General features: G+C 38.6%; 1 protein-coding gene across 4 annotated transcripts in view; it reads left to right on the top strand.

Moving 5' to 3' along the window:
* SCP2 (sterol carrier protein 2) overlaps nt 1-13,550 on the top strand; it is a 148,672-nt gene that overhangs the window by 29,314 nt on the left and 105,808 nt on the right. For all 4 annotated transcript variants that reach the window (XM_082371265.1, XM_082371266.1, XM_082371267.1 and 1 more), the window contains one exon: nt 119-245. In XM_082371265.1, the coding sequence (XP_082227391.1) occupies nt 119-245 (127 nt within the window). The remainder of the gene's footprint in view (nt 1-118; nt 246-13,550) is intronic.

The raw sequence follows: 13,550 nt of genomic DNA, 5'->3' as shown, positions 1-13,550 counted from the left end.
CCATTTTTGGCTTACTCTACACTTCAAATAAGCAAATGTCTTAGTAACGCTGTAATGGTTAAAAGAGACACCTATCGTGTCAAGTACTTATTAAATTTTGTTTTTTCCCCTCTCTTAGTTTTCAAATAGGACCAATCCAATTGATAAACATCTCGAAGTCCTGATCAACAAGTATGGATTGTCTTCCCACCCAGTTGCTTCTCAGATGTTTGGGTTTGCTGGAAAAGAGCACATGGAAAAATACGGTATGTTAAGAAACATTAAGTCTTATTGGTAGTTATATACATGTGTGAGAAACAATAGGTATTTATTAAGAAACTGTGGGGGATGCCAAGATGTATAAAATATGAAATGGTTTTTCAATTAAGTTGAAGAAATAGTCTGTATAGAATTCAGTTTTCTAAAAGTATTTATACCTAGGACATCATATGAGAAGTACCTAGAATGCTCCAAAACAAGACATTGAAATAGGAAAAATAACATAAATCTTGTCTCCTTTAATCATAGACTATAAATTGAGGCTCATTAGTTCTGAATATGGTAATGAGACTTAAAGCTAGCTCTTGGTAATAGATTTATGTAGCCAAGTTTTATTCTCAGTACTTGAATCCATCAGGAGTCCATTATCATCTGTCAATCCATAGTGTTTTATGAGATTTAAAATTTCATAGTTGATTTTTATTTTGTAGGTAAACATCCTAGCTTTTTGACTGATGATCAGTGATTGGCCTGCCTTAGCCAGTTAGGTAAAGCATGGCATAGTGCAGACAGAGTTTTTGATTTTGTTTTTGTTTTTATTGTATGACCCTGAACCAGTGCCTTGTTGTGTACTGTGAGATAAGAAAGAAAATAGTTGTTCTTGAAAGTTCAGCATTCCTATTCTTTGCAGGAAATATATCCCAGGTTTCATAGCCAAGATCAAGTAATCAGAAAGGAAAGAAATCTTCAAGGAAGAATGGTAGGATGGTATAGAGGAGCACTGCCAGTTTGGGGCCATGGAAATTTTCTTTCTTGTAGCTATTTCTTGCCATTTTAAACTCAGTCCATTCCAATCTGGCTTCCCTTCTTTCTCAAGGCTACCACTGATCACTACGTTGCCATATCAAGTAAATGCTTTTCAATCCTATTTTAATAGACCTCAGCACCATTAGTCCCTTTTGATCATTTCTTTCTTAAAACATTCTCTTCTCTTGGCCTCTGTGACATCTCTTTCTTCTGGTTTTCCTTACCTCTTTGGCTACTCCTTGTCCATTTCCTTTTTAATTTTTTAAAATGATTTTTTAAAAATTTATTTATTTATATTTTTTATTTTTGGCTGTGTTGGGTCTTCGTTGCTTCGCATGGGCTTTCTCTAGTTGCGGCAAGCAGGGGTTACTCTTCGTTGTGGTGTAGGGGCTTCTCATTGTGGTGGCTTCTCTTGTTGAGGAGCATGGGCTCTAGGTGCATGGGCTTCAGTAGTTGTGGCTCATGGGCTCTAGAGTGCAGGCTCAGTAGTTGTAGCGCACAGGCTTATTTGCTCCGCGGCATGTGGGATCTTCCCAGACCAGGGCTGGAACCTGTGTCTCCTGCATTGGCAGGTGGATTCTTAACCACTGCGCTACCAGGGAAGTCCCTCCATTTCCTTTTGAATTAAATAATTCATTTAAAATATTGAGCTATTATTATATTGCAGGCACTATTCTAGGCACTGGAATATAGCAGTATATCAGTTAGCTATTGCTGTGTAATAAACCACTCCAAAACTCAGCAATTTTAAACAATGATTATTTATTATTATAGCTTACAAGTTGGTGGATTGACTGGGAATCAGCTGATCGAAGTCATACTCAGCTCTTTTTGTCTGGGTTGATCATATGACTGTAGGTTGGTTGGAGGCTCTGTTTTAGTCCTGTTTGGCTGGGTCATATGTCCCTCATTTTCCTCTTGGGACCGGAGGGCCAGCTCTGGCATGTCCTTTTCATGGTCATGGCAGAAGCACAAGAGAGTAATCTGCAACATGCAAGGCCTTTTGAGACTTGACCAAAGCAAGTCACATGGCAAACTTGGAATCAAGGGATAGGGAAATATACTCTACTTCTTTTGTGGTAGGAAACTGCAAAGTCAGACCATAAAGGATATTCAGGAGGGAAAAAGAATTAGGGACATCAGTGTATTCATTCACAAGCAACAAATAAGCAAATGAAATGTGAGATTTTTGCTTAAATTTCTAGTCAGGGAGAGACAGTAGCATACGAAAAAACTACGATAATTTCAAACAATTATTAGTCCTGTGAAGAAAATAAAACAAGGTAAGGCACTTGTGGGGAGAGGGAGGCAAACTTAGGATAGTCAGTGATGGACTCTATACTTGTATATCCAGTTGGCATCTTTGCATCTCTGCTTGTGTATGTAACAGATGTCTCAAATCTCACATGTTCAGATACAAACTCTTCATTCTGTTCCCCCATATCTTAAATTTGCTCCTCCTCTACTTTTCCTCATCTCAGTAAGTGGCATTTCCATCCATTCAGATGTTCAAAGCAAAAACATGAGTCATCTTTGACACTTCTCCTCGCTCTTCCCCTACTCCAGTCCCTCACTATGTCCTATCAGTTCTACCTTCAAACTCCAAATTATGTTTCTTTTTCCCCCAGTTTCTTTTACTATCACAGCTCTTATCCCAGACCATAATTTTTCAAACTTTGATCTGTGACCTGCTAGGAAATTAAAGAATCAAAGTAGTGATTGAACCCAGCATTTTTAAAAAATATGATATTTGTTGTTGTTGTGTATTATAACTCAAGTCAGAGAAATGCACACAACATAAATATACAGCTTCGTGAATTCTCACAAAGCTCATAACTGTGACCTAAATTACCTCCCAGGTCAAAAATAGAATGCGAACACTTAAGAATCCTCTCTGTAGATAATTTTTATCTTAAGAACTTTGTGGGTCTCCTGTGAATCTTGTTTGGTCATGCCATTAGTCAACAAGCTACACCTGCAAATCTCTTTGGGCTAAGTGCCTTTCTACCTTGGGTCCTTTCTGATGTGGCTGAGGAGCAACATTCTTAAGCTTCCTAGCAGCCCTTTGATTGAGAGGATTTGTGAGGCACAGGTTTTTTCTCTTTAGAGGGCTTTTTTCTGTCTGACCAATATTCTGAGGCATCACCTTTGATCTTTCTGAGGTCTTAACAAAAGATTTGTCACAACATGGGCTTCAGTTTTGGACCATGTTTTCCTGGCAATGCCCTGGATTTGATCTTTGCTCAAAGACTATTTCCTTTTTTTTTTTTTTTTTTTTTAACATCTTTATTGGAGTATAATTGCTTTACAATGGTGTGTTAGTTTCTGCTTTATAACAAAGTGAATCAGCTATACATATACATATATCCCCATATCCCCTCCCTCTTGCGTCTCCCTCCCACCCTCCCTGTCCCACCCCTCTAGGTGGTCACAAAGCACCAAGCTGATCTCCCTGTGCTATGCGGCTGCTTCCCACTAACTATCTGTTTTACATTTGGTAGTGTATATATGTCCATGCCACTCTCTCACTTTGTCCCAGCTTACCCTTCCCCCTCCCTGTATCCTCAAGTCCATTCTCTAGTAGGTCTGCGTCTTTATTCCTGTCAGAGACTATTTCTTAATTTTAACATCTTTTACCACTTTGAAAGGCTGAGAATTTTCAAAACTATCAAGTCCTGAATCCTTTTTGTTTAATAGTCCTTTCTGCAATATAGCATTATAGAATTTTACTATAAGCAGCCAGAAGAAACCATGTGGCAGTTTCAATATTTTGCTTATTAACTAGTTTCTACATAACTGCAAGTAATAGTATTACTGTAGTCTCTGCTTCTATTTTAAGAGGGCTCTCCTTTCCTCCAGTTTTCAGTAAGATTTTGTCCTTTTGCAGACTCTCACCTGCAGCATCCTCAAAGGACTTCAAGGCTACTAATGGTTTCTTCAACGCACTTTACGCTTTTGCTAGCAATTGTTCCAAACTTTGGAACTAGAATGGTTCCAAAGCCATTCACATATCTTACATTTTTGTTCAGTGTAACTCCATTTCCACTATATTAGTTTGCTTGGGCTGACATAGCAAATACCATAGACTGGGTGGCTCAAAGAACAGAAAGTTATTTCTCATAGTTCTAGAGGCTGGGAAGTCTAAAATCAAGATGCACGATAGGTTTTATACTGAGGCCTTTTTTCTTGGGTTATAGGTGACTGCCATCTCATTGTGTATTCACATGATCTCTTCTTTTATGTGGGTGCAGAGAGAGAGGGAGAGAGAAACATCTTTGTCTTCCACTTTTTGTAAGGATTCTTATAAGGACACTAATCCTATCAGGAGGGACTCACCCTCATGACCTCATCTACCATAATTACCTCCCAAAAGACCCATCTCCAAAAACCATCACATTGAGTGTTAGGACTTCAATAAATGATTTTTTTTAATATAAATTTTTTAATTTATCTTTGGTTGAGTTGGGTCTTCGTTGCTGAGTGTGGGCTTTCTCTAGTTGCAGTGAGCGGGGGCTACTCTTCGTTGCGGTGCACAGACTTCTCATTGCTGTGGCTTCTCTTGTTGCGGAGCACGGGCTCTAGGCACACGGGCTTCAGTAGTTGTGGTACACGGGCTTAGTTGCTCCGCGGCATGTGGGATCTTCCCGGACCAGGGCTCAAACCCGTGTCCCCTGCATTGGCAGGCGGATTCTTAACCACTGCACCACCAGGGAAGTCCAACAAATGAATTTTGAGGGGACACAATTCAGTCCATGGCATTCAAGTACCAAAATATGTATCAGTATTTTCTATTACTTTGTTATGGTGAGACTCTCTTTTTAAACATCATTTCTTGTTTTAATTCCTGTTGTCTAGTCTTCCTATGTGTAAGCTCACTGGCCTTTCAGTGTGTTCGGTAAGCCAAACTTATTCCCTGCGCCCCAGTCTCCTATTTTCTTTGGCTACAGTGCTCTTTATTCTTTCAAGGTCAACTCTTTTCATGCTTTAGGTCTTAAAAAGTCTTATCTCATATCTCCAACACTTTACAAAAGTATTTCTGCTTGGATGTCTGACAGGCCTTTCAAATTTAACAGGTCTAAAACTGAAGTCCTAATTCTTTCCTTGAACTTCTACCTTCCCCATCTGTTCCTCCTGAAGTTTTTCCTATCCGGTAAATGATAACTCCATCTCTTTAGGACCTTTGGCCAAAAAGCTTAGAGCCATTCTTGATTTTTCTTATACTCAACGTTCAATATATCAGCAAACTTTTTTACACATTTCTTAAAATATCCAGAAATATGAGAAGGAGAAATGTTTCTCCACATTTTCCCCACTTCTACTGTAGTGAAAGCTATCATAATTTCTCACCTGGAGTATAGGAATCTCCTAAATGGTTTTACTGCTTCTGCTTGTGTACCTGTACAGTCAATTCTTCACTTTATGTCCAGAGCAACGCTTTTAAAATATAAGCGAGATCATTTCACTCCTCTGCTAAGAACTCTATTGTGTTCTTACCACACTCAGATTGAAACCTACAGGTCTTATTATGGCCTACAAGCTTCTATACGATCTGACCCTCCACCCTCATTAGCTCTCTGACCTCATCTTTTACCATTTTTTCTTTCACCACTCTGCTCCAGCCACACTATCCTTTTTTTTTTTTTTTAACTTTTAAGTTATTGAGACTAGATGTCTTGATTTTAGCTACTTTAGTTATTTATTTATTTATTTATTTTTGGCTGTGTAGGGTCTTTGGTTCGTGCGAAGGCTTTCTCTAGTTGCGGCAAGCGAGGGCCACTCTTCATCGCGGTGCGGGGACCGCTCTTCATCGCGGTGCGGGGACCGCTCTTCATCGCGGTGCGCGGGCCTTTCACTATCGCGGCCCCTCCCATTGCGGGGCACAGGCTCCAGACGCGCAGGCTCAGTAGTTGTGGCTCACGGGCCCAGCTGTTCTGTGGCATGTGGGATCTTCCCAGACCAGGGCTCGAACCCGTGTCCCCTGCATTAGCAGGCAGATTCTCAACCACTGCGCCACCAGGGAAGCCCCACACTATCCTTTTGGTTCCTCAAACACAATAAGCACATTCCTACCTCAAGCAGGGCCTAAGCCTTGCTATTTCAACTTCTGGAATACTTTACCCTAAGATATCATCAGTGCTAGCTTTCCTACTTCCATCAGGTCTTTGCTTAAATGTCATCTTCTGCTTTCTTTCATCACCCTCCTTCCCAGAACTCCCTATGCTCTGTCTCTTACTTTATCATTTTTTTTTTTTTTTAAATTTTTGGCTGCGTTGGGTCTTCGTTGCTGCACATGGGCTTTCTCTAGTTACCAGTAGTGGGGGCTGCTCTTCGTTGCGGTACATGGGCTTCTCATTGTGGTGGCTTCTCTTGTGGCGCATGGGCTCTATGTGCACGGGCTTCAGTAGTTGTGGTTCATGGGCTCTAGAGCGCAGGCTCAGTAGTTGTGGCGCATGGGCTTAGTTGCTTCACGGCATGTGGGATCTTCCTGGACCAAGGCTCGAACCCGTGCCCCCTGCATTAGCAGGCGGATTCTTAGCCATTGTGCCACCAAAGAAGCCCTTACTTTATCATTTTATAGAGCACTTATGAAAATCTGGCATATATATTTTTTCTTATTTATTGGCTGTCTCTTCCAACCAGAATCTAAGTCTACAAGGGCCTGATTTTTGTTTGTTTTAGTCCCTGCTCTTTGACTGTTACCTAGTAGAGTGCCTGGCACAAAGCAGGTATTCTGTAATTAATTAATCTTCAAAGAAAGACCCTCCTTGATCATTCAATTGAACTGAATCCCTCCTGTTATTCTTTTTCATAGATAGTTTCCTATTGCTTTCCTTCATAGCACTTAGCACTATTTATATTCATATATTTATTGTGTGTGGTTTTACTTGTTTAATTTTTGTCTTCCTTATTTGTCTTATAAACTCCGTGAAAGCAGGAACCATGTCTATTTTGTTTACCTTCAGTATATCCAGCCTAGCACGGTGGTTGGCATGTAATCTGGCCAGAAGAAAATTTTTTCCCCCTTCTCTTCTACAATCCCTAGCATATTTAAATACTCAATAAATATTTGTTGAATGAATGAATGAATTTCCATACCCATATTATCTCATTCAATTCTCACAACAGTCCATTATGGGAGGTGTTATATTAATAGTTATTAATATTACTTTTAAGTACAATTCTGGCTTCAAGATCTCATATATATTTATTTATATATACTTATTTATTCATTTATTATATATTTATTTATTTAATTGTGTTGAGAAAGTATTCAGCAATTTTTATTTTCTTGAGTTTCTTTTTCTTTCAGGAATGGGTATTGAATTTTGTCAAATGGTTTTCCAGCATCTGTGGATTTCATTATGTCCTCCACTTAGATCTAGTAATAGAATATTTTATTAATGGATTCCTGATATTGAATCATCGTTGCATGTCTGGAATGAATGCCACTTGGTTATGATGTATTGATTTATTTTAATGTGGAGTTAGACTCTGTCACTATTTTATTTAGTACTTTCAAATCAAAATTCATAAGTGATACTGGTTTTTAATTTTCTTTTTTTTAATGTCTTTATCAAGTTTAGGTGTTAATTTTATACTTACTTCATAAAAGGAAGTAGGAAGCGTTTCTTCATTTTTGATGCTTTGGAACGATTTATGGAGCATTTGGACTACTTGATCTTTGTAGGTTTGATATAATACCCTGTGAAATCATCTGGGCCTGTTTTTTTGGTGTGTATGGTTTGTTTGTTTGTTTGTTTTGGTAGTTGCTTGGTAATTATCTATTTCTTTATGTTTAAACATTCCATCTCCAGTGGGGTCAATTTTGGTAGTCTTTATTTCTCTGGGAAATTATCCATTTCATTTAGGGTTTCAAATCTATTTGTATAGAAGTCTGAAAAGTAGTCTTTTACATAAAATTTCTATTTCAATGGTATTTCTCTCTTGTTATTTCTTATTTTTGTGTATATATGCTTTCTGCTTTTTTTCCTATTAAATTACAGTAGCAGTTTGTCTCTTTTGTTAAATTTTTCAGAACAATAGGATTTTGATTGATTAATTTTATCTGTTCTTTCTAATTCTCTATTCCATTATTTTCTGCCTTTATCTTCCTTGTGCTTTTTATTGGTTTATCTTGTGGTTGTTTTTCTAGTTTTTTGAATTGGGAATTTAATTCATTTTTTATCCTTTTAGTGAATAACAGCTTTATTGAGATAAAATTGACATACCATAAAAATTCATTCTTTTAAAGTGTACAATTCAGTGTTTTTTAGTATATTCACAGAGTTGTGCAATCATCACCACTATCTAATTTCAGAACATTTTCATCATCCTCAAAGGAAACCCCATACCCATTAGCAATCCTTTCCTCTGAGGCACCTGGCAACCACTAATCTAATTTCTGTTTTTATGTGTTTGCTTATTATGAACACTTCATTTAAATGGACCATACAGTATGTGACCTTTTGTGACTGGCTTCTTTCACTCAGCATAGAAAACATTCACAGTTTATTCAGGTAGTAGCATGGATCAGGACTTCATTCTTTTTAATTGATCAATATGTTCCATTTTAGTCATTCTTAGTGTTTAGTGCTATGTCCTTGTTACAGCTTTAAACATATCACATTGGTTCTGATATGTAGTGTTTTAGTTTTCAGTATCATTTTTTTCAGAAGCTTTGCAATCATTTTTGTTTCCTCTTTTTGCCCAAGAGTTGTTTTATGGAAATAGTTAAAAAATTTCCAGGTAGACTTAATTCTTACATTTTATTAATAGTTACTAGTTTTATTACATTGTGATTTGAGAGCGTTCTTTTAAATTTGGAGTGATTCCTAATTCTCTGATGTCCGCTCATGTCAGTGTAGTAAAGTCTTATTTCTGTAGTGGATTTTTTGAAAGATGGACTGTGTGTCCTCTGATTTCTTGTTTCTTTTTTGTTTGTTTGTTTTGTCTTGTAGGACCCCAGAAATTTCCCTGTTTGCTTCTTTTATCTTTCACCATCCAGTTGCTAAAGGGACCTTCCCCTCCACATTTTTTTTTTTTTTTGCCCTCTTTTCTTCTCCTAGAAGCTATACCTTTCAAAGATTACTGCCTTGAGTCTCCTGTGCTTTTCTAACCCTTCCTTGTAGTCATGTTTTGATCTACACGAATATTTTTCCAATATTTTCACTCTTGTGGGGAGTCTTTTTCTTCCTGGTGGTAGTTTCAGAGCAATCGTAGGCCTGCCACTAGCTCCCCTCTTCTCTCCTGTGCAGTATTTTTCAGACTGCCCTTCTTCCCTAGGAGGCTTACTGTGGGAGTGTGAATGATTGCTGGCAGGGATTTGGTCACTTTTTCCCTTTCCCTTTTTTTTTTCACTTACAGATAATTTGAAGTTTTGTGTTTTCTTTTGTCTAGTTATGCTGAGGGTATTGTTTTGTGCAGTTTTATTTGTTTTTCTTGTTATTCTATATTTTTTTAGAGGATATGAAGAGAGATTTAGGCAGCTTCCATTGCCCTCAGCTAGCTGGAAATCTGCGTTTGGTGTGTTTTCAACCTTTTCTCAAGTTTTACATTACTCAGAGTAGTTGGACAGTTTTTTCTAGTCTAAAGTCTGAAGTGTAAATGTGCAGTATTTTAGTTGAAATATTATTCTTCATCCAACAGATTTCTAATGAATTGTAGAATTTCATAGAATTTTAAGTTGTTGTTTGAAATTGCTGTTTGTGAATGTGCTCTAGAAATGAATATGTAAGAATGTTTGTAGTAGCTTACATTCTGCTATAGAATCAGGAGATTTTTGTGGCTTCAAGGTTTGATTCAAAGAGATTGAGATCTTTTTATACTACTCATATTCTTAGAACAGCCAAAAATCTGAATTGGCAGTTCAGAATCAGTAGTCAACAAGCCCTTCATCAGTGTCCAGGATTAGTAAATACATGGTAAGTGATTGGCAGAATATTTTTCAAAGGGCTCCTATCTTCTGTAGATTAACTGGATCCCACAGCAAGGAAACAAGAAGAAAAGACATCAATACCTACTGAATGTCTCCTATGTCAGACACTATGCCAAGTGCTTTTATATAGTTTAGCTGCCCTTCTTCCTACAAATCCATTTGTGAATTGCTTGTAAATCTTCTAATAGATGACAATAAAGCATTTGTACTTCCTGTGACAAGAAACTTGCCACAGAGGCTACTCATTCCATTTTTTGGTGATTCCAGTTGTTACAGTGTTCTTTTTCATGTTGGACTCAAATCTCTCTCCCTGTAGTTTCTGTCTTCTGAGACTCATAGAACAAGCCTCTTTCACCTTACAGCCCTTCAAATATCTGAAGCCATCTCGACCTTGTTCCCTTTAACTGTTTCTTATTAGACTTGTTTCATGACCCATCATCCCCAGACTAATTACTGTACTGTGATTGCATGTAAGCTTTTCTGGTAATCACAACACACTGTTGAATCATATTGAGCTTATCATCGAACAGAACCTCAGAGCCTTTCTCATGATTGCTGCTCCTTTTCTTAGGTAGTTTTGGGTGGTCAAGAATAGAACTGGGCATTTAATTAATTACATTCTGATCCATCTCATTGATAAACCTCACTGAAGTCTATTTGGATCCAACATTATAGCAGTCTCTCTCAGCTTCAGGTTTGATGAGCATACCCTTTAATTTTCTTTATTTTGTTTTAAATAAATTTATTTATTTATTTATGGCTGCATTGGGTCTTTGTTGCTGCGTGCAGGCTTTCTCTAGTTGCAGTGAGCGGGGGCTACTCTTACCCTTTAATTTTCTAATCCAATTTTTGGTAGAAATATTAACCAGAGCATGGCTGAGGTTAGAGGTTAGCAGTAGAGACTTTGTTCTAGGTTAATACTTTGATCAGTGCCTGTCATTGATCAGTGCCTATGTGTTCTGTTGACTCTTAAGATGCTCCATGACATGGGTCAATTAAGTTGGAAAATGCTTCATACTTTAACTCTCTTTTGGACAATCATAATACACATGCAATAGTAAAGGAAAGTCTCTTAATGCTCTGCCATAAAGAAATTTGTTTAACTTTGTTTAAACCAGTGTTATGTAAACCTAACAGAAGAACCTTCATTTTTATAGTAACACCAAAGAAACCCTGAAAAACAAAAGGGAAAAAACGCCACACTACAGTATTTCCTTGTCTTGTCCCAAAAGGTGACCTTAAAAATTTTGTCTGTTGTCTTGCTGATACTAGATACTATGTTTCATTTGATCTACTAGCCAATACAGTAAAAAAAAGATAATTAATTTGGGTGGATTGGTTCAAGATGGCGGAGTAGAGGGACATGTGCTCACTCCCTCTTGCGAGAGTACTGGAATCACAGCTGACTGCTGAACAGTCATTGACAGGAAGACACTGGAACTCACCAAAAAAGATACCCCACATCCAAAGACAAAGGAGAAGCCGCAATGAGAGGGTAGGAGGGGCGCAATCACAATAAAATCAAATCCCATAACCGCTGGGTGGGTGACTCACAAACTGGAGAACAATTATACACAGAAGTCCACCCACCGGAGTGAAGGTTCTGAGCCCCACATCAGGCTTCCCAACCTGGGGGTCCGGCAATGGGAGGAGGAATTCCCAGAGAATCAGACTTTGAAGGCTAGCGGGATTTGATTGCAGGACTTCAACAGGACTGGGGGTAACAGAGACTCCACTCTTGGAGGGCACACCCAAAGTAGTGTGCATACCAGGACTGAAGGGGAAGGAGCAGTGACCCCATAAGAAACTGAACCAGACCCACCTGCTGGTGTTGGAGGGTCTCTTGCAGAGGCAGGGGATGGCTGTGGCTCATGGTAGGGACAGGGACACTGGGAGCAGAAGTTCTGGGAAGTACTCCTTGGTGTGAGCCCTCCCGGAGTCTGCCATTAGCCCTACCACAGAGCCTGTAGCCTCCACTGCTTGGTTTCCTCAGACCAAACAACCAACAGGGAGGGAACTCAAGCCCACCCATCAGCAGACAAGTGGATTAAAGTTTTACTGAGCTCTGCCCACCAGAGCAACACCCAGCTCTACCCACCACCAGTCCCTCCCATCAGGAAGCTCGCACAAGCCTCTTAGATAGTCTCATCCCCGAGAGGGCAGACAGCAGAAGCAAGAAGAACTACAGTCCTGCAGCCTGTGGAATGCAAACCACATTCACAGAAAGATAGACAAAATGAAAAGGGAGAGGACTATGTACCAGATAAAGGAACAAGACAAAACCCCAGAAAAACAATTAAATGAAGTGGAGATAGGCAAACTTCCAGAAAAAGAATTCAGAGTAATGATAGTGAAGATGATCCAGGACCTCAGAAAAAGAATGGAGGCAAAGATTGAGAAGATGCAAGAAATGTTTAACAAACACCTGGAAGAATTAAAGAACAAACACCTAGAAGAAATAAAGAACAAACAGAGTTGAACAATACAATAACTGAAATGAAAAATACACTAGAAGGAATCAATAGCAGAATACCTGAGGCAGAAGGAAGGGTAAGTGACTTGGAAGACAAAATGGTGGAATTCACTGCCACAGAACAGACTAAAGAAAAAAGAATGAAAAGAAATGAAGACAGCCTAAGAGACCTCTGGGACAACATTAAATGCACCAACATTCACATTATAGGGGTCCCAGAAGGAGAAGAGGGAGAGAAAGGACTCGAGAAAATATTTGAAGAGATTATAGTTGAAAACTTCCCTAACATGGGAAAGGAAATAGCCACCCCAGTCCAGGAAGCACAGAGAGTCCCAGGCAGGATAAACCCAAGGAGAAACAGGCTGAGACACATAGTAATCAAATTGACGAAAATTAAAGACGAAGAAAAATTATTGAAAGCAACAAGGGAAGAATGACAAATAACATACAAGGGAACTCCCATAAGGTTGACAGCTGATTTCTCAGCAGAAACTCTACAAGCCAGAAGGGAGTGCCATGATATATTTAAAGTGATGAAAGGGAAGAACCTACAACCAAGATTACTGTACCCACCAAGGATCTCATGCAGATTCGATGGAGAAATCAAAAGCTTTACAGACAAGCAAAAGCTAAGAGAATTCAGCACCACCAAACCAGGTCTACAACAAATGCTAAAGGAACTTCTCTAAGTGGGAAACAGAAGAGAAGAAAAGGACCTACAAAAACAAACCCAAAACAATTAAGAAAATGGTAATAGGAACTTACATAATGATAATTACTTTAATGTGAATGGATTAAATGCTCCAACCAAAAGACACAGGCTCACTGAATGGATACAAAAACAAGACCCATATATATGCTGTCTACAAGAGACCCACTTCGGACCTAGGGACACATACTGACTGAAAGTGAAGGGATGGAAAAAGATATTCCATGCAAATGGAAATCAAGAGAAAGCTGGAGTAGCAATACTCATATCAGAATAGACTTTAACATGAAGAATGTTACAAGAGACAAAGAAGGACACTACATAACGATCAAGGGATCAATCCAAGAAGAAGATATAACACTTATAAATATATATGCACCCAACATAGGAGCACCTCAATACATAAGGCAAATGCTAACAGCTATAAA

This window comes from Balaenoptera borealis, assembly GCF_965194805.1.
Source record: "Balaenoptera borealis genome assembly, chromosome: 1".
In the NCBI taxonomy this organism is placed as follows: Eukaryota; Metazoa; Chordata; class Mammalia; order Artiodactyla; family Balaenopteridae; genus Balaenoptera; species Balaenoptera borealis.
Note: the sequence above shows the minus strand (reverse complement) of the source record. Positions and strands in the feature narration are given on the sequence as shown.